Source organism: Nothobranchius furzeri, chromosome 9, assembly GCF_043380555.1.
Source record: "Nothobranchius furzeri strain GRZ-AD chromosome 9, NfurGRZ-RIMD1, whole genome shotgun sequence".
Taxonomy (NCBI): Eukaryota; Metazoa; Chordata; class Actinopteri; order Cyprinodontiformes; family Nothobranchiidae; genus Nothobranchius; species Nothobranchius furzeri.
In genome coordinates, this window is record NC_091749.1 from 51,809,955 (window position 1) to 51,837,033 (window position 27,079).

General features: G+C 42.6%; 1 protein-coding gene across 1 annotated transcript in view; it reads left to right on the forward strand.

Moving 5' to 3' along the window:
• The window catches only part of samd4a (sterile alpha motif domain containing 4A), a 62,443-nt gene that overhangs the window by 29,364 nt on the left and 6,000 nt on the right, over positions 1-27,079 (forward strand). The window contains exons 3-11 of the mRNA XM_015953721.3: positions 4,147-4,737; positions 10,201-10,488; positions 13,310-13,419; positions 14,224-14,310; positions 14,972-15,206; positions 15,277-15,362; positions 15,579-15,697; positions 15,895-16,096; positions 20,148-20,274. Coding sequence (XP_015809207.1) covers positions 4,147-4,737; positions 10,201-10,488; positions 13,310-13,419; positions 14,224-14,310; positions 14,972-15,206; positions 15,277-15,362; positions 15,579-15,697; positions 15,895-16,096; positions 20,148-20,274 — 1,845 coding nt within the window. The remainder of the gene's footprint in view (positions 1-4,146; positions 4,738-10,200; positions 10,489-13,309; positions 13,420-14,223; positions 14,311-14,971; positions 15,207-15,276; positions 15,363-15,578; positions 15,698-15,894; positions 16,097-20,147; positions 20,275-27,079) is intronic.

The following is a 27,079-nucleotide window of genomic DNA, read 5'->3' on the forward strand; positions in this document are numbered from 1 at the left end:
TGTAGAAAAGCTTAAAAACATTTGAAAGTGTTGAGACTTGACTTGGAACTGGAAACCAATAACTCTTGAACATCTGTTACGTGCTCACCCAAAAGGTTTCTTCTGGGTACCAAATACACCTGCACCACTCCCTAGGCTCCACCCTAACTTGATTCTCTCCATGAATCAGAACAAAAGCCTAGTTTACATGTCTCCATCTGGTGCGGAGACATGCAGTGCCATTTTTTGTCATTGCAAGGGCTCTTCAACAGAAAGACAAAGTAGAGCCCTTTATTTTAACTATCGAACACAACAGAGAGTGCACATCTGTGATTGGTTGGTCCAACAACAGAGATGTCCACTTCACACCTGTTGAATTCATTGTAACAAAAGTATTTGTTCTTCAAGATCAAGAGGTTTCAGCTAAAAGAAAACTTGCTCTCTGTCAGCCATTGCTCCTGGAGTGGATTGGCATTTACAAGCATAGTTTTCTGAACTTTATTAACAAAATAAGAACAGTAACAAATTCCAGTATCAACAAAACACAATGCAATCTGCTGGGTTCGTTATATAGGAAACTTTTTACTGATTGGCTTATTGAACTGAACTGTTTTGGAATGATTACTTTGTGAAGAGCCTTGAGACGACTGTTGTCGTGATTTGGCGCTATATAAATAAACTGAATTGATTTGAATTTAATTGAACAAAATAATCTACAAACTCTATTTAAATTCACACCTCCTTCAAGATATTTGTGTTTACAAGCTGAAGTAAATAAACTGTTGTTGACCAGAAATGTCACTGCAATGGTAGACAGAGCCCCTAGAAACACTCGTCCTGGCAGGAAATTGCTTTCCAACACTGACAGACCAACAGAGAAGTATAAAAGGAAAATGTCTGTCTGTACATGTGTTTGTGAAGTATACATTAGGATTGTGATCCAAATTCAACCATGTGATGGGTTGTAGCTTAGGTTACGTATCGAGCTTTGTGTATCTGGTTTGACAGCACACTTTCATTTGACATTCACATTAATTCATTACTTTCTAAAGGCAAGTCAAGAATTGGGTTTCTATACCTCAACAGGTCGTCCTTTACTCATTCTGCAAAGCCAACCTTGGTCAAAATGACAATCCCTCCCATCTTAGATTACGGTGACATCATTTATAGGACTGCTTCCAAAAAACTTCTTAATAAACTCGATGTCATTTATCAATCAGCAGTCCGTTTTGTCATTGGTGCCCCTTTCACTACTTATCATCGTGATCGGTACTCACTCGTTAACTGGTCATCACTCCCTTCCCGCAGAATGTTACATTGGTATCAATTTTTATACAGAACAATCGGTAAAACTCCGTCATGTCTTTGCTCATTACGCATCACTTCCAACATCCAGCGCAATTTACGTTCCAGTAACTTCATCTCTATGGTTATTCCCAAAGGTCGCATCTCCTTTTGGCCTCCTTATTCCAGTTTGCTGCTTTAAACGACTGGAATGAGCTGCAAAAATCACTGAAGCTCACTACCTACATTCCATTATCTACTTTCAATAATTCATTGCAATCAATAGTTTCTGATCAATGTGCATCTGATTACTTAAAGACTGTTTTAAGTCCGTTTTGATTGCTTGTACATATTTATGAGAACAGTCCTTTGCCTTTGTCTAATTGTTTTATTTCATTTTGATCATATGTTTCACATTTTTACGTGAGTCAAGGTGATACATCTTCTTAAAGGGACATGAATGTTGCCAACCTACACACATTTTTCACTTTTTTATTATTATCAACTTTATTGGCATGGGGAAAATTATCTCGATAAGAGACAGAAATTTCGATAACGATAGATTTTCGATTTATTGCCCAGCCCTACGACCAAGCCACATTGACTGAAGGAGTCATCTTCGAAGTGGCTGGTTGTGTCTGTCGTGTATGTACTATTTATAGCTGCAGTGTGTTGGAGCAGTAAGAAAAGCCATCTGCAGCTTATTTAGATAGGAATTACTTATTTGAGATGAAAAAGAAACTCATTCATTATCATTGAAACACCAATTGGAACAGAGCTAGTATCACAGTAAATAAAGACAATTGTTGGACATAAAAGTTGCTGTCCGTATTTTTTCTTTTATCTGATGGCACCAGCTAGTGGCTGACATGCATATCACATCATAACCTACTTTAATTTCCGTATTTACGGCAAAAAGCAACGCCTCTCTTTCATGAACGTGCTGCTCTAGCCAACAAGAGAGCTAAATCACATAGTTTTACATGTATTATGCTCATGTTTTCATATATTATTTAAGATATATATATATTATTTACTTATTTGTCCATGAGAAAAGTCGCCAACTCTGCATCAACCGAGGTACATCCTGAAATGCGCGAGCACGAAATGACTTTTTTTCACATCTTCTCACCTTAGTCATATTTCTCTTCTTTAATTTGAGTTGCTGACCAACAGCATTGACCATTTTAAATGGCTTTAGCAAGTGCAACGCTACCATGAGCTATGTTTCAGGACTTTTTTACATATCTTCTCCCCGAGCTGGTGCTTGGATATGATTCCGGTCCATCATAACATCTTTAATCTGCAGTTTTGAATCAGCTCCATGTGTGAAACACAGTCTTGTGTTTCTACTCACTGCTGACATTTAGCTTATCCTGGGTGTCAACTCAGACTCCTCCTACAGTGGTAAGAGGTGGGGCATGCTCACTCTTGAGGGAACTGCTCCCTTTCGACTTCTTTACCTATCAGCCTCAAAATATTTGCTCGAAAATGGCATAATTAGCATCCTGACCTCCAGGTGTGAGTTTCATACCCATTAATAGGTTGGTAACAGTTTGACAACACAGGCAATTGCACCCGTAATCAGTAGAAATGAGACAATTATTGTAGACTTTCTATTATCTCTGTAAAACTTCTTTTTTTACTAGAAAAGAAAATTTAGTAGCAACATTCTTATTTTGGTGGGCTTTTAGGAGTATTCTGCAGTTAATTTGCTATATCTTAATGTTTTCTAGTCATTTGTAAAGGAATCGGTTTTAATCGAACAGGTCCTGTTCCCAGATAGACGGAGACTGGCCTCACAGAGAGGAATGAAGGATTACATCATCCAAGGAGCAGACTGGAGTGACTTCCCGACCCTCTTCACACATTTTGTTCCTCATTTCACTCCATTTAATCTCAGCCTCTTAACCAGCATATTTCTCCATTTCCTCTTCCTTTTGCGTAACTGTCGGATTGTAAACTCCAGGGCGGCATGTTCTTAGAGTAGGCGTGTCTTGTTTCTGACAGATCTGAATACATCTCCTGGTTATCTTTATTTTTCCACTGAGAAATGCATGGATTAGTGTGAATATGTCAGTTCTGTGCTGAGTAGACTCAAACCTGAGCTAGTTGTCCACTGATCTTCCAGAAAACACATTTAATAAGAAACTTATTGATGAGCTTGACCTGTTGAGTGGTCAGCTAGTGGTATACATCATCACATAGCCACACATGTGTGGGACTTGCAGGCAAGAGCATCATCATTAATAGTTCCCCCTGTAGTAAAAGATTTAACACACTTCCCTCATGCAGGATGTGAAGCCAGTCTGCTTCCTGATGTGTCCTGTATTTATTTGTGAAGCTGTCTAAAGCTGTTCGCCAGACCTGTTGGTAACAATAGCCATGTTGTTCAAGACAAAAGGAGTAGACTCCTGACGTCCCGCTGCCTCGGACATCAGTAGAGCTTGGTGACCTGCAGGTTATGAACAACAGAACCATTTTTATGATTAGCCTTCAGACCTTGTTAAGTTGTCTTCTGTAGTTGGTCAGGACAGCGTTTGTCTAATTCCTTCTACAAGGTGGTGCTGCAGCATTGTTTCGTGTGTCTTTCTCATTAAATCTGGAGTGTTCACAGGTTATTGGAGCCGTTAACAACTAGAGGCCTGTAAGCATCAGCCTGTTGTTCCCATCAGTGTTTATTCAAGCTAATTAAAGATGTTAAGTTATCATCAGTTTAACTAGGTGTGTGACACAGTAAATATACCTCACAGGAAGTTAATTAGTTGTTAACCGGATTTTATTAAACGCTTAATAAAACAGACATGTACAAGCTTTCTCAACACAGCATGTTTGTGGATTAATACTGTTGTGTAAAGCTTGTTGTTTTTGTTGTGATTTCAGTTCTCATCAGTCAGTGGCAAGGCGAACCTAAGGAGCATGTCATCTCACTGGTCCTGACTCATCTCCCACTTCTCAAACCTGGCAACACCGAAGCCAAGAGTGAGTACATGCGTCTGCTGCCGCGCATCCTGGCCCACACCATTGAGCATGGCCATCACCTGGAGGAGTCTCGCCAGCTCCTGTCCTACGCCCTCATCCACCCTGCCACCTCCCTGGACGACCGTGCCGCTCTGGCGCTTTGGCTGAACCACCTGGAGGAGAGGGCGGCCGCGCGAGGAGATTCACTGGAACGGCCTCCTTCTGGGCCTCACCATCAGCATCACCAGTCGACACCTCCATCCACTCTCACCTCTACAGGATCTTCCTCTTCCACAAACACACCTTCACCAGGCAATCTGTACAACCTACATCACCACCAGCGCTACGGCTCAGACGATCGCCTCAATGGCTGGCAAAATTCAAGGGACTCAGGAATGGGCGGAGGCTGGCATCAGCAGCAGGGCTGCGAGAACGGACACCTCCAACTGTACCCATCATCCTCAGTGCCTGCAACCATCCACACGGTTGGAACCAGTGGGGGAAGTAACACGAGTGAGTAAAGTTCTGTTCTAGTGGTCTTGTGCACCGTACTGTTTTTAAAATGTTTTAAACCATTTCCTTTTACCAGCAGCTTTGGACAGACATGGCATGTTTATGTGACAGGTTTCAACCATAAGACACACTAATTACATTACTGTTATACAAATTCAGACATTAGTTATTTTAAAGATCTATTCCTGTTCACTTGAGACCATTTCTAGTTTCAGGTAAGTGGTATTTATACACATTTCTACTGCAATTGTCCTCTTCTTTTCCTAGTACATTTTAGGAATGAGGCTTTGTTATTTCCGTCACCTATAATAATCTTACTGTCACTCATTTTCCGAACCGCTTTTCTTTAGTAGGGTCGTAGGGAGCTGGTTTCTATCTCCAGCAGAATTCAGGTGAGAGGCAGGGGACACACTGGACAGGTTGCCAGTACATGACAGGGACACACAGAGAAACAAACAAGATAAAAATCCAGTCACACACACTTAGGGACTATTTAGTAACCATTCAACCTGACATTCATTTTTTTGGACAGAGGGCAGAAGCCAGAGCTCATGCATTCATGGGGAGAAGATGCTAACTCCATGCAGAAAGGTCGTAGATGGGACTTGACCCTGCAAACATGTCGCTGAGAGGCAACAGTGCTACCAGCTGTGGCATCATCATGCTGCACCCAAACAATAATATGTTTCTTAAATATAATTGAAATATAATATAATTGATGTTTCGCCTTTCATCGCCAGCTAGTTTATTGAAAATGATTGAAATCACAAGAGGACGCCACTTTTATGATTTCAGACCTGATACTCTTATAAATGTAAAATTGTTATTATGTGGAGCTATTGGACTGGAAATTGAGGATGCAGCTAAAGTATATCCTATTAGCTTTTGTAAAGTAAATAATTAAAGTTGGCAGCATCATCTGATAATCTCTAAGTAAGAATTAAACCAGCAACTCTGGGGTGAAGAAGGTGTGTGATATATAAATAATTTACTTGATACATCCAAGTTTGTTCTTTGTGGAATATCTTAAAGGGGTCATATCATGGAAAATCCACTTTTTGGAGCTTTTTACCATGAAATATTGTTATTTCCTCCTGATAAAACCCAAACCCATTTTGGCCACATTCATTCATTTTCTTGCTTGAGCTGCAAATTTTGAGTTTTACTTTGAAAATCTTATAAAGCATCAATGTAAACTAGTCTCATTATCAGACCCTGCTCCTCTCTCGGAAGCTAGTCTCTGGTCTGAAACCTGTCTCCTCTGGCCAGCTCAGGATATGTGTCTTAGGCGACTGGTGTCATGTAACAGACTTGGTAGTCCAGTGGTTGGAGTGCTCAGACAGATGCCTTAACCACTGGACCACCATAGCCAACACAGTGACTGACTCGCCTAAGACGCTGTTGTAGGCATGTTTTTTCAGAGCGGACATGGGCGGAGTTTAGCTGAAACAAAGTGTTTTATTTCTGGGTATAAATTCAGGCTGATGAAAATAACTCGTATTTAAGATAAATGACATCTCAGTAGTGCCAACATTAAACTTCTCATATACTGTGCCTCCTTTTGCTCTCAAAGTTTTAAAATGACATGATATGGAACCTTTAAACATGAGGAAAAACCATTGACATATAAATATTGGACAATGGGTTTCAATAGACTCCAATAACACATTTTTTAAGATAAATGGGAGGTGGCCACCACCGCCATTTTGACTGTGTCACAGGTTCCGTCAAGCCCAGACAATTCCAAAAGAGGGAAAAGAGGAGAAGCTGAGGGTGGGGCTATAAGGCTGGGATCAACTGACGACACCCGGTCGAACTAGCTACAAGCTAACCTGAAGCTAACCCAAAGCTAACGTGGAGGTGGGAGCTAAGCTAACAGAGGTAGCAACCTAGCTACAACCGGAGTTAACTGTGCACAACACCAGAGCTTCTGAGTCAGCTTTACGACGGGCTGACCGCTGGGTAAAACCAGGTGGAATGCAGAGGTCTCCGAGAGCTCCACAAGCCGGCAGCCGCACAGCAGACAAGCGCCGCTGCGATCTGAGATGCGCAGAGCTGCCGCTGGGGAGAACCGGGTGGAAAGGTTTCCATCCCAGAGCTCCACAAGCCATCAGCCCGCGCATCAAACAGAAGCCGCGATCAGACAGAGATGCGGGGAGGGAGAACCGGGTGGAAAACAGAGGTCTCCCGAGAGCTCCACAAGCCGATAGTCGGAACCCAGCTCCACCAACATGTTAAAATTCAACAATTTCATTTTCTAAAGTGCAGCATTATGTTAAATGTACTGGGGTTTACCCTATTACATTTAAATTTCATGGTTAAACAGTACATGTTAAAATCTAAGTTCAGCTCGGCAGTGACCTAAAATACATAAATATAATTTTACTTACGTGTGTGTGTGTGTGCCTGCTCTGTCTTCTCAATCCCCAGTGAGTCGTGGAGGATGGCTGCTTATACTGAGCCGGGATTCTCTGGAGGTTTCTTCCTGTTAAAAGGGAGTTTTCCTCTCCACTGTCACTTTATGCTTGCTTAGTATGAGGATTGCTGTAAAGTCACTGACACAGTGACTTTATGCAATTTGCTGGGTTCCTTATATAGGAAACATTATTTCTGATTGGCTTAATGAACTTACCTGAATTGGAATGTTTATTGTGTGAAGTGCCTTGAGACGACTCTTGTCGTGATTTGGCGCTATATAAATAAACTTGAATTGAATTGAATTGAATTACCAAAAAAAATGAAGTGGAGACTCCTTGGATGCTCTGTTAGTGCAATTAATACCACATCAAGTCATTTTGTCCAACAATTGCACAAAAAATATCCAAAAAAGAATACACAAACACAGAGACTCAAAATCCCGGAGCAGTTTCCAGGCCAGACCGAAGCTCTACTGAGGCCTTTCCACGGAACTAGCTCTGTGGTCACATGGGTCTGATGCTCATTAATTATACAGAATTTTAGGCTTTTAATACACTTAAACAGAAGAGTGAGAAAAAAATTCACCCCCCTCAGAGTTGTCATGAGTGTAAACTAGATAATTTAAACACAAAACATGTTTTGGAACCAGGCTGTAAACATGTTTATTTCTGCTGTGAAATTGGTATTTTTAACATGGAAGTCAATGAGGATTTGCTCGCTTCTGACACCAACCCCCAGTGGATGAGGGTGGAATTGCAATTTTTGTCACTTCCGCGTTGGCCTCAATTTTTCACCCGCATTGTGGGGGCTTGGGAAAAACGTACCAAATCATGTGTATACCATTTAAGATTTAGAGAGTTAGATCTTATTGATGAACGTTCAACTTTCCAAGTTTTTCTTCTACTTTGTGCTTCTAGTGCATCACAGTATGCTGTTGCTTACATTCTGCCATCCGTTTGGAAGGCTTTGAGCAAGTTTTTAGAACGACTATGAGTTTTCTCATACAGACAGGGCAGGTGATGCAGAGTTCAGACACCCTCCAGCAGCACATTAGCATGCTAGCAGATATTAGCAACGTACAACTGAGGAAACATCTGTCAAAGTAAGCTGTCAGATAGACCTTTGTGGGTCAGTGCCACCATAAAAGTGTGATCACTTGTTCACTATTTCATTCTGATCAGTCTTCTGATGAGTCGGAGCTTCATATAAAATGTTTAGTCACACTTTGTCGACTGATTTCAGTGTGCGTGATTGTCAGGGTTGGGTGCCGTGGATGTGATCCTTGTCAAGTGGAATGTGTACATTTTCTCAGACAAACTATGTTTCCTGTTTTGGTAATTAATTTGGTTCCATATATTTATAAACTTTGTTTCTAGACTTCACGTTAATTGAGGACAACACATATGTCTTATATGGCATATATTTTAACAAAGCCCCCAGATGTTGCAATTTTAATAGCAGCCCTAGCTCGAAGGATCAGAACCACTGACCACCTCGTTGCACAAGTTCACACCAAGGTCTTTGAACTTCAACTCGTAAACACAAACTATTAAATGTGGCTCTCTGAGGATAATTGTTTTCTTTTCTCATATGACACAACTGAGCTGTAATTAATAGGATTAAAATGATTGCTAATATAGCATTAATTATAAAGTACACATTAAAGCACAATAACAAGTAATGCATGAATAAAATCCCATCCCGTAATACCAAGGAACCCTGAACCTAAGCAAACGCTGAACCCCTGGCTCTCTGACAGTGAGTGTTAGCTTGAAGACAACACGTTGCGAGGGTATTGAACATAACTATGGTCAGAGCAGGATATTTCCAGGCATGAATGTAAGGGCTTGGTGGATTTTTTCTCCTTCGTTTTCAGGGAGATGAAAGAAACAGCTGAGGGTTTATAAATAAAGGCACATTTAAAACCCTGCTCACTGCTCCAAGAAAAATCCTCATGTATTTCTGACTGCTTGCAGCTTCAGACCCACACAAAGACCTCAGGATTTCACAACCTATAAACTATAGTTACCCCAGCCTCTAGCACTGAGATGTGGAGCAACAGGTTCTCACCACTGAAAGTAAACGTTTAATATACTACAAGCTAACTGGTGTTTATAACATCGTGGGAAGACATACCTGTATTATATATTTTTTTTTTATTTGTTTCGTCCAACAACGAGTATAGCCATTATTTTGGTCGCTAATCCATCATTCACCTAGTTTTTATCTCTTAACTTGTCAACAGGGCATTGATCTCATGGTGGTGATGACCAGGAGTATAAATGTCTAAACACATCAACCTGTGAGCTACTGATAGAACATCCGGATGACCTCCTCTCATACTCTCAGCTTTAGTCCAAGCCACAGCAGCACATACCAACCATCCTTTCCCTTGTAAGGCAGCCTTTGTGGGAGACTGTATTTAGAGAAAATAGCTAATATTTAGGGACTGGAACTTGAAATGTTAGCTGGGCAGCTATTTTAAACGGTCTCCATGAAGTCCTATACATAGCGCCAACAGAGCAAGGACCACATATAGGACTAGGAGGAGAGACTGAAGTGCTGGTGGCAGACTACCCCGTCAGAGAGGCGGCACAAAAAGCTCTGTAGCTCTGCACCTTTATATTCTGTTTACACCCTCCAGCCATCTTTAGGATGCTGCTGCCACTTTTACTATTTGGACATTGCAGTTGACGTCTCAAGGTTGTTGGTGTTTTTAAATGAGTTACAGATTTCAGCTGTTATGACAAAATGCAGAAGATGGAAGTCTTGGCTGTATTCAGTAAGAGAGTGAAGCTTCAGTCGCTTTATAACTGGAAAATTATGATCCCTATTCATGAAAATTAATATGAAAGCTATAATTAATGGTTGTAAATGGATATGAGTAAAGTTTGACTGGTTCAACTGGTGATGTTGGGGTTTGTAAGTGTTTATTAAGTTTTGGGTCAGAAGTTGAAACGTTTGGGAACCACTGCACCAGATACTAGAAAAGGTTTAATCTGAGATTTCCTGATTTCAGTCTTTACTATTTTTTTGTTGTTGCAGTCCTTTCCAGTGGAGGTGGGAGTCAGCAGCACAGCACCCTAAAGCGCTCGGTATCCCTCACGCCTCCAATGAGCGGCCCCAACAGCCAACCTCTGGGCCACGTCTGGTTGTCCCAGGAGGACCTACGCACTGCTAGAGGCCCGGCTCCAGACCACGCCCCCCTCTCCCCCCAGAGCAGCATCGCCTCCTCAGGTAGTGGAGGCAGTGAACATCTGGAGGATGCTGGTTTAGGAAGCAGTTCAGGTCTGCATCGCAGCTCCTTCCATGAGGAGTTGAGTGGCATGAGGGGTGAGTGACACAGACTGATGGTTGTGCTGGATACCTCCAGCAGTTTTCATTTTTCCTTCTTTTAAATGTGCGTTTGTCACTAAAGCTGCTTTTTGTCCTAAACTTCTGTCTGTCCAGCTTTTAGTTTGTAACCAACCATTAAAATAACAGATTTTCTTCTGCTATGATTTAAGGAACGATGAAGACTAGCTAAAATGGTCCTGCTTATTATTTCTTTTTAAAACATTTTTAAATCATTATTTAATCATTTTTGAATTATATATATATATATATATATATATATATAGTTTTTAATGTTGAGAGGTGCTTTATAAGAGATTGTTTCTTCTTCTAATCTTTTTGATTGTGAGTTTGAAGTATTGATTAGGCTTGGGCGGTATCCAAATTTTAATACCGTCTTGCTTCCTCCACATTGTACCACAGTGTTCGGTATTACCGAGCCTAATTTAAAAATTATCACGTAAGCCTCAAGTAGAATTACCAAGCTGTTGGTTTGGACTTTCACCGTTTAGAAACTGAATAACAAACACTAATACTAAAGCAATAACAAAACACACATAATATTAACAACTTGGTGAAAACACATCTTATTAAAAGACATTTCGGCTGAAAAACCAGCATGTTTACCTTTTCCAGCTTCAACCTAGATCATTGTGGACCGACTGCTGAAAACCCACTTCGATGAGCTTGATGAGACGTGCGGGTACTTTCGTGCTAGTCGTGACATCTGGTGAAGGCTGGCTGCTTATTTCCACCAGAAAAGCGTGTTGTCGTCTCTTTTAATAACAGGCTCCAAACAGAAGTCTGCTATTTCAGCTACGGCTCGCTCCTCTGCAGTGCCGACGGGGCGTGCATCTTTTGCTGTCATCTTTTGTTTGCACTAATGACCTCATCAGTGTTTACCATCTCTCATTTTAAGTTTGCTTTGAACCAGAAACACTCCCATACCGCAGAAGTTGTTGTTTTCAGACACCGAGTCAGCTGGTGTGTGAGCTGCCATTTTTCTGTCGGCGTGTCTCCGCGCGGTCACGTGATGACATCAGGTTCATATACATTATGTTAGACCAAACATTTTAAACAATTCATGTAAAACAGAAAATTCAACCACGCATCCGTTTTATACGTTAAATGACTTTTATGTATCTCTATTTATATTTTTTGTAATCCTCGTCTCCTATGTGCACTGGGTTTTTTTTCATGAAGGTATTGGAACTGATGCCGTTGGTTTTTTTTTTTTTACCACCGGCTCTATACGGTAATACCATAATACTGCCCAAGCTTAGTATTGATAACTGGTAACTTTACTCAATTGCCAAGAGTATTTATCAGTTTATGAGACCTACATGCTGAAAGAAACCCTTTATAGAGACATGGCTGAGCTCTGTAGCTCTGTGTTTTACATTTTATCTTATATAGATGGTTTTATATTATTGTTTATATTAGTTTTAAATGTCCTGAAAATGTTTTTTGATAAGCTTTAATACAATGCCCGGCCAAAAAAAAGTTGCCACCAAAAAGGAAAAAGATCACACACTTTAATATTACGTTAGACCACCTTTAGCTTTGATTACGACACACATTAACTGCAACATTGTTTTGATAAGCTTCTGCAACGTCACCAGATTTGTTTCCATCCAGTGTTGCATTAATGTTTCACCAAGATCTTGCATTGATGATGGTAGAGTCGGACCACTGCACAAAGCCTTTTCCAGCACATCCAAATGATGGAGTTAGGGTCTGGACTCTGTGGTGGCCGATCCATGTGTGAAAATGATGACTCATGCTACCTGAACCACTCTGTCACTATTTGAGCCTAATGAATCCTGGCATTGTCTTCTTGGAATATGCACGTGCCATCAGGGAAGATGGAATGACCTGATCATTTGGGATATTCAGGTAGTCAGCTGACCTTTTTCTTGGAGCAAATCCTGTTGCTGAACCTAGACCTGACCAACTGCAGCAACCCCAGATCATAGCACTGCCCCCACAGGCTTGTACAGTAGGCACTAGGCAGGATGGGTGCATCACTTCATCTGCCTCTCTTCTTACCCTGATGCACCATCGCTCTGGAATAGGGTTCATCTGGACTCATCAGACCAGTTTTTAATAATACATTGGACAGTTCTTAACCCAGTTTTGGTCGTTTCTACAATCTTCTTAGATGTTTTCCCTGCTTGATGCATGCCAATGGTCAGACCCTTCTCAAAGAGAGTAACATCTCTTCCACGACCACCAGATGTGTCCTTCCACATGGTTGTTTAAGAAATGAGATTGAACTCATTGCACCTGTTGGGGTTAAATAACTTGCTGCCAGCTGAAAGATAATCGCCCATGCAGTAATTATCCAATGGGAGGCTTCTACCTATTGCAGTTAAGTACAAATGGTGACTTTTTTGGGCTGAGCAGTGTATATATCTGTGATTTCTGGTGTATCATGTTGGGGAAAAAAATCCTGAATTTTCATAATAATGAACATTTTCAACAGTTTTCACAGGTTTGTATTAAATTAGACTCGACCTATCATTCCTATTATTAATAATTCAGCAAAATCCAACTTTCTGCATTTATCTTTTGTCATTTTTTGGTAACAATTAAACACATTAAAGTTTAATTATAGTAAAACAGCTTTGCATGTAAATAAGTTTATAAATAAAATAACATTTTGTGGTGTTTATTCCTTCTTAGTTGCACGAGAGAGTTCATCAAAACTTTACTTCCAAACTAATAGTTTTTGTATAAAATGGTTTTGTTGATTATTTGTAGAGAACAGAGAGAACGTTTTCTGTCTCACTGATGCTGAAACCTGCTGCCTCCTCCTCAGATGTTCCTGCATGGCTCAAAGGTCTCCGGCTCCATAAATATGCCCCTCTGTTCTCCACCATGGCCTACGATGAGATGATGTCATTGACTGAAGAGCAACTAGAGGCACAGGTTTATACACACACACACACACACACACACACACACACACACACACACACACACTGGCTTAAAAAATGTAACTTTCCATGAATGTATTGGTTTTTTTAAACTGACTGTAAAGGTGAAGGTTTGAATGGACAGAGCAGTTGTCCCCTGTGTGGACACAGGTCTGTGTCCAAACCCAGAGCTTAGAAATGTTCATCCTGTCTTCAGAATGTAAGTTTGATGTACACACATAAAAAGCAGGAAGGGTGCATCAGTAGTCCTACTCTCTTAAATGTTGGACTTGTTGCTTGTTGCTTTTTGTGTAGTGTAAGGCAACAGTGAGTAGCTGACAATATTTCCTGAGTACTATACTCTTTAATCTATGATGTCATTAGGACTGAACTCCATTTTTTGTCTTGAATTTGTTTAAAGTCGACTATGTTGGAAATATATGATTGAAGACAAATATAGCCACCACGTACGTTTCTTGTGTACGAAGACATTGAGGAATCTATTCTTTACAGCAGGACGCAGCTAAATTTAATTCAGCTCCAGCTGCCCAGGAAGCTGCACACTTCCTCCAGTTCTGTCTGTCTACACAGAAATGTGGGCAGCTAGCTTAAAAACATCAGGAGTGTCCTCTCATTCTCAAAACATCTGGCCGATCACTTTGAAGGAAACTAAACTCCGATTTATATAATTTTCTTGCAATTCTGAGGAACAGGTGTTTAGGGTGAGCTAGTGACGTCCTTATCAAACTTAACATGTAAAAAGATGAGTGTGAGACATTTCTCCAGTGCTGTTGCTAACATGCCTTTCCTTCGACAGAAAGTCACTAAAGGAGCCAGACACAAGATTGTGATCAGCATCCAGAAACTCAAAGACAGGCAGAACCTTCTGCGAAGCCTGGAAAAGGTTACACGCTCAGCCCTTTGTTATCGTTTTCTCCCACTTCTTTGTTTTTAAACAGCTGAATGGGCCGGTAATCTTCGTGGACAACACTGGGTCTAATCCTGTGAGCATGTCATTTCCTGTAAGGGTTGTGTGTCTAAGATGAACCAGTAACAGAACACCAGAAGGGAGAGTTTTGGGCCCGGTATTTGAACTCTTCCGCCCCCCCCCCCCCCACACACACACACACACACACACACACACACACTCAGCCTTCGAAGCCAGACAATGATATTCAAGGGCGCTGCAGAAGGGACTGCTTTGGCCAGCTAAATTCAGGCATAACCTTTTCACCAACACTTCTTTTTAACTGGAGCTACTGCTGCTTTCGTAGGGATCAGGAAACACGACACCCGCTGCTTGGTATTTTGGGTTTACACACACTTCCGTACAGACTTGATGGCTCTGTAAAGGGGAGCAGAAGGTGTGTGTCATGCATATAGACACAAGTTGTAAATTAAAAGCAGGTGTATCTTTTAGCATCACTTGACTGATGCCTCCCAGTTTTATACTAGAACCTGTAAGTACGAGTCATCGTGTGTTGTTTGAATTTAAAGTGACATCATGTAACAAAACTCCTGAACTTCCTGTGTGTTTATTCACTTACTGATGTCATGTTCACTAGGATGTGCTGGAGGGCAGCAACCTCCGCTCCCCTCTGCAGGAGCTCCACCAGATGATCATGAGTCCCATCAAAGCTTTCAGCGGTGGCGACGAGTCCTCTCTGCAGCGCCCCCTGCTAGGCCCAGAGAGCAAAAGCTCAGCGCCCGGCTCCCACCTCTCCGGGGAGGCCGAGTCTGGCACGAGTGTTGTCGCTGAGGGGGATCTACCTGGTCAGTTTACTCGTGTCATGGGCAAAGGTGAGCTCCGTGCACCGCCGCTCTGCGTTTCATGAGGAAGTCTTGTTTTAAATCTTGACCCCGTCTTCAGTTTGCACACAGCTGCTGGTGTCACGGCCGGACGAGGACAACATCAGCTCCTACCTGCAGCTCATCGACAAATGCCTCATCCATGAGGTAGTCTCCAACATCCATCACTGAAAAATATTCATGTGTCTGCTAACATCTATATTATGCTCTTCAATGTTTTGAATTGGATAAACAATCGGCTGATCACACTTAGAAACTGTTTTTGTATTTTAATGCATTAGGAAACTAAATTTTGTGACATTTTTCTGTTTTATTGAGTTTCTGGTTTGTACTAATTCTTCTCCTGTCTCGCTGTGTTTTCAGTCCTTCACTGAGACGCAGAAGAAGAGGCTGTTGTCATGGAAACAACAGGTCCAGAGGCTGTTTCGGTCCATTCCCAGGAAAACCCTCCTTGACATAGCAGGGTACCGAGCACAGAGGAGGTAGTCCTTCTGACATCATGAAGTCTGACTTACATAAATGAATAAATTACAAAATAAAAGTATTTAGCAAGGATTTTGTGTTTCAGGTGTCATCTGTTTATCAGAGTTAGAATGGTTCTCTGTCACCTGAATAAGCTTAAGGATAAATTTAGGTTGTGTCTAATTTTTATTGAACGTTTTCTTTCATCCTCCTGCAGCCGCTTTGGTCAGTCCAACTCTCTGCCCACCACTGATTGTGTTGGGAGCAGCGTGTCGACCAGGAGGAGCCTCCACCAGTTCCAGATGCCCTCCAGGAGCCTGCCAGCAGCCAGGCTGGGTCTGCTGGGCAGCGGGGGGCTACTGGGACCCACACCTCGCAGCTCCAGCAGCACCCCTACTGGTCCCAAACAGGGCAGACATGTGAGTCGAGCTGGAGTTCCTGTCTGTGACGCAGTTTCACTGCATTTACATTTTTTACATTATGTAATCTCCATTTATTTCAACTAGAGTTCTGATTACATAAAGTTTAATAAACCGTTGATAAGTGGGAGACGTATAATCGTGAGAAGGTGTTCAAATCACATTAAAACATTTGTTCCAGAAATCATTTGTTTGTGGTCGGTTCATGTGGGGCTGCGTGTAGGGCTGTAGCGAAGCGTCGATGACGTAGACGGCTCGACTCTAAAAATTTGTCGACGTCAGATCCGGTAGTCGACGCACTACGCCCACTTGTTGCATCCCCAGGAGTTTGTAGAGGAGGAATCTGCATGTTTTTCCTCTAGTTCGCCCTCTTCTCCGCCTTCGCTAACATCTCCGCCAAATACCGAAGACCCGGAACAATGTCCTTCTGCTACTAGATTCCTTTCCTGTTTTGCCCGCCTTCGTCTCCCGGCAACGGACAACAACTTCCGGGGTCAGATGCGCTGCTCCGTCTCTACCGCAGATGTAGAAAATCACCAGGAGCGTTTCTCCTTTCATAAAGGAGCTTCTTTCAGACATTAGGAGAGCTGTTTTGGTGGTAGCAGTCTCTCCTCCCTGCTGGTCTGTTTGCTGGGTGTTTTTGGTTTATTTAAACTCGGTAACTTCAATTTAACGTTGGTAAAGCTACTGTTAGCATCTTCGCTAACAGCTTCTTGCGTTTGGATAGGCTGTTACGTTTTCGTTTAGAGTTCATCTTTTTTGTGGCGTAGATCTCCCTTTTATTACATTTAGAGTGTCGTGGGTTTTTGGTTTAGTTTAAAATATCACCTTGAGTTTGGTTTAACCGCCCAGTTTAGAGTTTGGACCTTTGGAGATCCTTATTTTGGTCCAGAAACCAGTAATCTTTGCCCAGTGGGACATCCCTACTTATTTGTACTTTTGTTTTAATTCCCCACAGGCAGAATTAGTTTTATTACTCCCAACCTGTGGATGGAAAGATTTATGATTTTTTGTAGTCGTAAATAAACCTGATCATCATTTTAACTTTTAAATCCCACGTTATTGTCCCTTCCTTTTTGCACACAAGCCAAACTCCCCAGGAAGGGTCGTAACACCACTCGCCTCACGCACATAAGTGACCAAAACAAAGCAGCATGGAAACACTCCATCTCTCCAACCACCTCTCAGGCAGCAGCCTGCACTCCCAAGTTCTACATGTCACCAGAACATAACCAACCGCAACACAATAAAAGCAGTGTTACACAAAATGGAAGGCCTGTAGTGTTTATTCTCTTACAGTAACAATTTATCAATTTTTTTAGGAATTTATTTGAGATTTTTTGGTTTTTATTAACTGTGCAATAGAAAAATAATCATTAGATTAATTGTCTAAATAGTCATTAGAATAGTCGACTATTCGATAAAATAATCGTCAGAATAATCGTTTTAAAAATAATCGTTTACCCCCAGCCCTAGCTGCGTGTTTATCATGCTGCTGTTTTGTCACAAAGTCTTCATTGTGTCTTGTTTAATTCACCAACTGCACCCAAAGATGTCTCCTCGTCCTTTTGTTTCACAGAGAAGGGCCTGAAGTCAGCCGCACACGAGAGCAAACTGCTGAGCAAACGACCACGAATGACCGTTAGCTCAGCAGATACCTCGCTTTGTGCACCTGGTTTTCACTGAATGTTCCGCCTCACGAGACGCTGAGGTGAATATCCAACTGGTTTGATATTTTCCACCTTACGGGGGGGGGGGTAAAAACTCACCGTGTTTATGTTTATGTATTTAGCAGACGCTTTTGTCCAAGGCAACTTACAAGTGATAATCGGCACGTTGCCCTTGAGGCTAACAACAACAACAACAACAACAACCAACAATTTCCTGTCGGTCGTAGGTGTTAGTGAGGCAGCATGATGAATCGTGGAGAGGAGGGAACAAGGAGTGGACAGTAGAGAGGGGGACCGTGTGAGCTGCTGGCTGAGCTGAAATGTTCTTGTGGCCAATCAAAGCGCGTTCTCTGCAAGTTTTTACCCCCGTTAGGCGGAAAATATCAAACCAGTCAGATATTCACCTCAGTGTCTCATGAGGTGGAAAAATCACTGAAAATTAGGCGCACGCAGCGAGGTATCTGCTGAGCAATTGGTCATTCGAGGCCATTTGCACCGCAGTTTGCTCTTGTGTGCAGCAGGCTACAGATGATGATAACTTGGAGAGGACATCTGTTGCTGAAATGCTGTAAACATGTTTACATTTCCAGCAGCATTTCCAGAGCACTAATAAAGTCTCCTTGTATTTTTTGGTGTGATTGGCTTTTTACTCTCATTGATCTTTTCCAATAATTGATCTTCGTTATCAGTTTGTGATATTTGTTAATTTTCAGGAACTGCAGAAAGAATAAAAATGTCACACGAGACTGAGACTTGAAAATGAAAATGCAGAGTTTGATCATTTCTCTGTCATTATCTTTAGTAGATGAACTATTTCCTAATCCAGTGGTGGTGGTGGTGGTGGTGGTGGTGGTGGTGGTGGGGGGGTGCTGTATGGTGAAATGTGTAATGGGACATTCCTGCGTGGTTACGATAACCTGGGCGCCCGTTTTCCTTCTTCAGCATGTCTTCTTCCTAAAATAGTTCAGTTTTTCCATGACAAAAGGTTGCAGGATGAGGAGGACGAGCAGTGTTTGTGTGTGGAGAATGAAGTGAGGTGAATGGAACTCATAGGCAGGTCACTCCACATACCAGAGACTCTGCGTCAGAGCTAACTCTGAAACAGGAGGAGCCGTGGAGCTGATTTAGGCCCGTCCTGCCAAACTTTACTCTGGGCTGGCCCAGTTCAGTGGAAATATTTTCCTCCTCCTCCTCTCTGCTCCTCACCTCCTACAATGGCAGGAAATACCTTAGTTCCTCCTCTGGAGCTTATTGTGTAGGTCCCTAGAGTGGATGTGCAAGGAGAGAAAACTGGGAGGGAAATATGTGAGTCATAGCTTTTTGGAGACGTAGCTGCTGTGGTGTCGGAGGAGGAGGGGCACTGGCAGAGAGAGGTAGACTATATATACAGAGGGAGAGGGAGAGAGACAGTCAGATCCACTGAGAACAGTTCACAGGAATTTCCTGTTTTTCCCTGACCTGTGGCGCTGTAGGGCCTTCGGGGGAGTGAGGGGTGGGCTGTGCGATGATGTTTTCGGAGGTAATAATGGGCAGGTTACAGTGAGGAATGCATGTGGTGAGCATCTGAGGCTGTCATTAGGTGTGGGCCAGACGGAGGGTGAAAACGTAGCAAAAGTTGTCGTCTGTTGCTTTGATACTTAAGGTTTTACATTAAATCAGCACGTAATAAATTTCCTGCTTCATGGAATTACAACTGCCGTAAACAACCCTGCTGCAGCCCGCTGTAGTTAGTGCTAACGCTAACATGGGCCAGCTGATACTTAATACACTACAAATTAAAAAGAGCCACACTGTTGGATTAAAAATATTGTTACTGACTAGACCAGTAGCAACAAAGCCAGGTCACCATCAGTCCGTGATTTCATAGCCTCCTTCAGCTTCCTCAGACGAGTGAAGGCTGTCGATGTTCACTCTGGTTTTAGCTCCAAAGATAATTACTCTCTCAAGTTTACTTCCAGGCTACGCCATGATACCAACAAAAAACGTAACATATTTCTATTTCTTCTTGTTCTTCTTGTGCATTTCATTGGCGGTCGCCAAACTGAAAAAGCTAACTGATAGCCCCTTTATGAGCTGCCGGCAGGGTAAACTGCTCTTTTGTTTATTCATTCTGTTTTTCTTCTGAATGCATTTTTAGGTTGTTTTTTTTAAACCTTTCCTGTGTTAAAAAATAACCTAAAAATGCATGCAGGGTAAACTGCTACTGCCATAAAGCAGGTAGAGATCTTTGCACTAGTGTACCTGAACCACAAAACTGGTCAGTAGAGGGCTGCAGAGAGCTGTCAGAAGTTGCTTTAGTTTCTGGATAAATAATAGCTTAAAGTGTCACTATTTAATGTTGTTTTAAACTAACCATGATTGTATTGTTGTAATTTCCCTAGGGTCCATGGTTTGCCAACCCTGGAGGAAGCAACAGCATGCCAAGTCGGACCCACAGCTCCGTACAGAGAACCCGCTCCCTACCCGTCCACACCACTCCGCAAACCATGGTTACGTTCCAAAAGTCTGGTAGGAAATTACTGCTGATGTTGGTTTAGATCGTTGACAGTTTTATTCAGTATTTAGAGTTTCTACTAGTTGAATATCTCATAACTCATGAAATTCAACAGATTATACATATATATATATATATATAGATATATATATATATATATATATATATATATATATATATATACACACACACACTCTCAACAAAAATATAAACGCAACACCTTTGTTTCTGCTCCGATTTTTCATGAGATGGACTTAAAGATCTAAAATTCATTCCAGATACACAATATTACCATTTCTCTCAAACATTGTTCACAAATCAGTCTAAATGTGTGATAGTGAGCACCTGTGCTTTGCTGAGATAATCCATCCCACCTCACAGGTGTGCCACATCAAGATGCTGATCTGACATCATGAGTAGTGCACAGGTGTACCTTATACTGCCCACAATAAAAGGCCACCCTGGAATGTGCAGTTTTTTGCTTTATTGGGGTTCTGGGGACTCAGAACCGGTCAGTATCTGGTGTGATCACCATTTGCCTCATGCAGTGCAACAAATCTTCTTCGCATAGAGTTTATCAGATTGTCAATTGTGGCCTGTGGAATGTTGGTCCACTCCTCTTCAATGGCTGTGCGAAGTTGTTGGATATTAGTGGGAACTGGTACACGCTGTCGTATACGACGGTCAAGCACATCCCAAACAGCTCAACGGGTGACATGTCAGGTGAGTATGCTGGCCATGCAAGAACTGGGACATTTTCAGCTTCCAAGAATTGTGTACAGATCCTTGCAACATGGGGCCGTGCATTATCTTGCTGAAACATGAGGTGATGTTCATGGATGTGCGGCACAACAATAGGCCTCAGGATCTCATCACGGTATCTATGTGCATTCAAAATGCCATCAATAAAATGCACCTGTGTTCTTCGTCCATAACAGATGCCTGCCCATACCATAACCCCACCACCACTATGGGCCACTCGATCCACAACATTGACATCAGCAAAGCGCTCACCCACACGACGCCACACACGCTGTCTGCCATCTTCCCTGAACAATGTAAACCGGGATTCATCCGTGAAGAGAACACCTCTCCAACGTGCCAGACGCCATCGAATGTGAGCATTGGCCCACTCAAGTCTGTTACGGCGATGAACATGCAGTTGAGCTTCCCTGAGACGGTTTCTGACAGTTTGTGCAGAAATTGTTTGGTTATGCAAACCAATTGTTTCAGCAGCTGTCTGAGTGGCTGGTCTCAGACGATCTTGGAGGTGAACCTGCTGGTTGGATGTACTGCCATATTCTCTGAAACGCCTTTGGAGACGGCTTATGGTGGAGAAATGAACATTCAATACACAAGCAACAGATGCGGTTGACATTCCTGCTGTCAGCATGCCAATTGCACGCTCCCTCAATGCTTGTGGCATCTGTGGCATTTTGCTGTGAGACAAAACTGCACATTCCAGGGTGGCCTTTTATTGTGGGCAGTATAAGGTACACCTGTGCACTACTCATGATGTCAGATCAGCATCTTGATGTGGCACACCTGTGAGGTGGGATGGATTATCTCAGCAAAGCAGAAGTGCTCACTATCACACATTTAGACTGATTTGTGAACAGTGTTTGAGAGAAATGGTAATATTGTGTATCTGGAATGAATTTTAGATCTTTAAGTCCATCTCATGAAAAATCGGAGCAGAAACAAAGGTGTTGCATTTATATTTTTGTTGAGTGTATATATATATATATATATATATATATATATATATATATATATACCGTATTTTCCGGACTATAAGTCGCACATTTTTTCATAGTCTGGCTGGTCCTGCGACTTATATACCAAATTATGTATACCGCGCTGCTGCGGGTCGGCTACGGACCAGGAATGAGCTCCTTTGCCCTGCCATCACCTGCTGGAGACAGTGGCGCACTGCTGCGGGCTGGCTCCGGCCCAGGTATGAGCTCTCCCCGCCTGCTGGGAGGGTTTGAAACACCGCCATCGTCTGCTGGAGACTGTGGCGTGCTGCTGCACCCTGGATGTTTTTTCTGTTATTGTTACTGGTACTTGCCTTGCAATGTGAAATGCTTGGTCTCAGATTTTGTAAGAGAAATAATAAAATTTCCCCCCAAAATGCGACTTATAGTCCAGTGTGACTTATATGTTTTTTTCTTCTTTATTATACATTTTATGGCTGGTGCAACTTATACACCGGAAAATACGGTATATGCTTTAGTTCAGTATATAGCTGATCCTCTAATATTACATATTAGAGGATCAGCTCATTTTGTGTTTTTTTCCATTGGCAAGTTTTTTATTTAAAGTCTTGACAGGTGACTTGGTGCTTTGTTAAAATCAAAAAGGACACAGAGACTTCAGGAGGAGTCAGAACCTTTCTGAAAGATTGAAACACAGTCCTTTGGTTGTGTCTACAGAGCAGATGTGAATCCTAACGTTCATCCACTGGTTTGTGGACGAGTCAAAATCGCCCTGTGAGCATCCACGTATAGAATTTGTCACCCAGAGATTACACTGAGGTTTTAATAATATAATGTTGAAAACGATTGCTCACATGGTCGACTCAACATGGTCTATCTTCATGATTTTGGATGCTGAAACTCCTGTGGCGAAGCTCATTTATAATTAAAGAGTAACTAAACCCCAAGATATTTTTTTTGCTTATAAACTGTATAATTGGGTCTTTACAAATGCAATCTTTCTGTTTCTGTGCATTGTTTGACATGTTTGTGTAAACTTGGTATAATCTAGGTCTAAAAACGTCTTAGTGCTGCCCCCTGTGGCAGAACAGCAGCTACTGCATTTAAAACTTGTGAATGGGGTTGGTACAATTTCACATCTCTTCACACACTGTCTCTTTAAAGGAACAGAATTCTGACTTTTAGTTCTGACAGGGAATTCTGGGAAAAAAGTCAGAATTGTCTTTCCTTTTTTTTCTTCCTTGACGACGCTGATTGGATGAATTCCCGTTGCTATACGTTTGTATTTCTTGTCAGCAATTGGCTGGCTGCTGCACTGCCACTTGGGCGATCTTTCTGTCGCCTCCACCGCTCGGCAGGGAGCTTTTCACCAATGATATCGATATGTATGATTTGTTTTTGTTACAAAACACACAATTAACTTAGAGTATGTGATTATTGTTAATTTTATTTATTTATTTTTTTAATAAAAATTAAAAACACTGGGGGAAAACTAGGGGGGGCGGCGCCCTATCGCCCTCTAGTGGCCAGCCACCATTGCTGTCTGTCTGTCTGTCCGTCCGCAGTAAACAGTTACAGCTACATGTCAAAATCATGTCATTCATAATGTTACCAATTATTATTTCCTGCCAAGGAAAACAGTATAAACACACTGGTGAAGCGGTGAATTAAAACATTAGGATTCCTAATGTTTTAATTCACTGCGTGACCAACTAAGTAGGAGAGGCAACTTGTGAGTGAGTCACCACGGTAGGAAGCCCAGCCTGCTGTGAGCGAGCGATCGGTGGCTGATGAGTGAAAACAAAAGAGAAACATTTGGGACTGAAGCTCCATCAACACCGGCTGGCGACGCAGCTGCATTTCTAAATGAAGCATGTCATTTTGGCGGCGCGCACAGCCGCAGCTCACGGTTCTGGGAGAAAGAACCGGGCAGGCCCATCCCATCAACAGCAAGTGGAGCTCACCGCTTCGCCCATCTCACAACCAGAGAGGAAAAAAGCACATCAGCTTGGATTATACAGATGGGATTCTGTGTGTGAAATAATGCCAGTTATAGTGTTGTTTGTGTGCAAGTTATTCAGTAGCTAATGCTATAATTAATATCATCTGGTTTTTTTCATAAGCCCTACACCAGTGGTCCTCAAATGGCGGCCCGCAAGCCCTCGCTTTGTGGCCCCCAAACCCCACCCCCACCCCCACGGTCGACCGGGAGGTGTAGGACAGATAGAGCTGAAGAAAATAATTAAATAATCAATGCATGAGATGCGGGCATAAACAATTCTGCATCATAGAAGAGTACCATGATCAATTATAGTGGAATGTGGTTTTGTTATTTTAACGGCAGCACCAGCGCAGCATCCACATCTGTCAGAGCGGTGTTCTCCACATCTACCGCGTAGGAAACTTTGGTCTGCCTTTATGTGGTACTGCAGGGCTGAGCGCTGGAGTTGTAACCTGAGACCGAACCCGAACCAAATCAGCCCGACCGGTTCTTGGGGCAGCAGTAGCTCAACAGGTTGAGCCGGTTGTCCAGTAATCGGAATGTTGCAGGTTCGATCCCGGCTCCGGACAGAGAATTCTGCTGTTGTGTCCTTGGGCAAGACACTTAACCCCCCTTGCCTGCTGGGTGTGGTCGGAGGGGCCGGTGGCGCCTGTGCTCGGCAGCCTCGCCTCTGTCAGTGCGCCCCAGGGCAGCTGTGGCTACATCGTAGCTCATCACCATCAGTGTGTGAATGAGTGTGTGAATGGATGAATGATACACTGTAGTGTAAAGCGCTTTGGAGTCCTTACTCTGAGAGGCGCCATACAAGTGTGTGGGTAATTTATCATTCTGTTAGATTTGTTATTTATCATTCTGTTGGATTTGTGGCCGTGAATGAGAGCGAGAGAGAGGGGGGGGGAGAGGGAGAGGCAGGCAGGCAGGCACTCTTGCTTCTGGTTCTTTTTTGTGAGTGGCCCTCGGACCATTATAATTGAGGACCCCTGCCCTACACATTGTGCGTGATGCACGTTTGGGGAGCGCAGGCGCTGGTTTAGCGTGAGAGATTGGAGGTGTGGTGCGAAAGCGTGTGAAGAGGGTCAAATGCGTGTGTCTCACGCTCAGTGCGTGAAAGTTGGCAGCCCTGGTTTAATACTGTTTTCACATGTACTAACTTACTGCAAATCAGAGGGCTAATGTTTTTAGCAGTTAGCTTAGTGCATCGTGGCATTTATACCTTATTAAAATCAAACAAATGTACCATAAATGTAGATTCAAAAAGGCTATATAAGTTATTTACTACTTATCAATTAGATCCTAGTACATAACAGGCTCGTTGTTATCTATAGCATCATTATTATAAGCTAATGAATTAAAATAGCACAACTAACTACTTACTAGGGGCTGCATGACTTAATTTTTTTAAAGTCGACTGTCAAGTAATGAAAATCGAGTCGACTTTGACTAGTCATTGATGACGTCATATGCGGGGAGAGGGGGGGTCGTTGGTTCGCTGTTGTTGTTTTTTTTGACAATTAAAATTGTGCCCACATTTTCAAAGTTAAACACATTTCTTTTAACAACGGTAGTTTCTGCTTCAGCCCTCTCCCCCCTCCTCCTGAGCAGTGGCCGCAAACTCACTGATGCGCCTGCAGCCTCTCGGAGTTCCTGCTGCTCTAAACATTAAAATAATTATTTCATTTTCTGTTCCTCACTTCTGATTACCTTCAGTGGTGTCTGTTTGTTGCAACCAGCAGGTACAAAAACTAACTTGTTTTTATTTGACTATTTTTCTGTCCTGTCTGTTTATTATCTTCCTGCATCTCCTCTCAATCCTAAAGAAAAACTGCTACCTGCCTTCATATAGTTACCTTTGAACTGCAGTTCTAAAAGATCTACTCACTGCAAAAACAGCGGGGTGCGCGCTGCACGCCGGCCGCACCGGTGAGGTGCGTCACCGGAGGACAAGGTGATGCGCCCCGCTCCACAGCAGCGAAAAGCATCAGGCACAAATAAAAGACAGAAAACATAAAAGGATATGAGCCGACATGAACGATCGCGTGTTAAATTAGTTTTTTGAGGTGACAACACCTGATTTGATAACGCTACTGTGGCCGTGCTCAGGACGCAGATGTCTGGAGCGCGTCAACAATCAGAGCTTTGCATGAGCAAGCTGGTTAAGGTTAGGATGGGGGTGAGGGGAAGGTTAAATTGCAAGAGGGTAAAGGTCACAATTTGGTCAAATGTCCGTTTTACGGCGGGTGTCAGTACCGACACTCTGGCACAGCGCGTCGCCTCCCGACACGCAGGAGCTCGTCACCTGCTGTCTTTTCCGAGGACTGCATCTTGCCTGTCATTATCACGTGACAGCGACTAGTTGATGACCAGCATAAAAAGTCACTACAGAGCAGTGAGGTCGACTAGTTCATACAACCCCTGCTACTTACCTGAGCAAAAACAAGACGATCGGCATTTAAAGCCTCTCTGGATCCTAAATGATTAACCCAACCTGAAATTAAGTAGTTGTAGGCTTCCTGGCTTGTAAAAGGCTTAGTTTATGTAGTGGAGTAAATCTTCCAGAGCGTGTGAAAATAACTTAAAGGAAGATGTATTTGTTTGCGATATCCCGTCTGTGCTAAACTTAGTATACTCGCTTTCATCCATTGCGTGTTTTGTAGTGGAGCAAACACTTGCTGCCCTCATTTGAGTTTCACACGACTGCAGGGTCACAGGAGTGAAACCCTTCAGTGACCTACAGTAACCTATGGCCCCTCGTGATCTGGGGAATAAAACAAACTGGGTCTGCCACTGCTTTGCCAAGAAATGTCATATTTTTCAGAATAGTGAGTACACAACAATTTATTTTTATTAAAGCAGCCGAAAGTAGGGAAGTAAGCCGGAGGGAGAGTGGAGACGTTGTTTGAGAGAGGAAGAGTTGGAGGCAGGGAGTGAGGAAGGACTGAGGGGTCTCACAATGAGTCCCTTTGTGCAGCGAGGATGGGGCTCTTTGCCCTGCTTTCCTTCCCTTCACGCTCTTCCTGGCTCATTTTTTTTCTCAGTGTTTCTTTTGCATCCCCCATCCTCTATTTCTCCCATTTCTTCCCCCTCATCCCCATTTCGGTG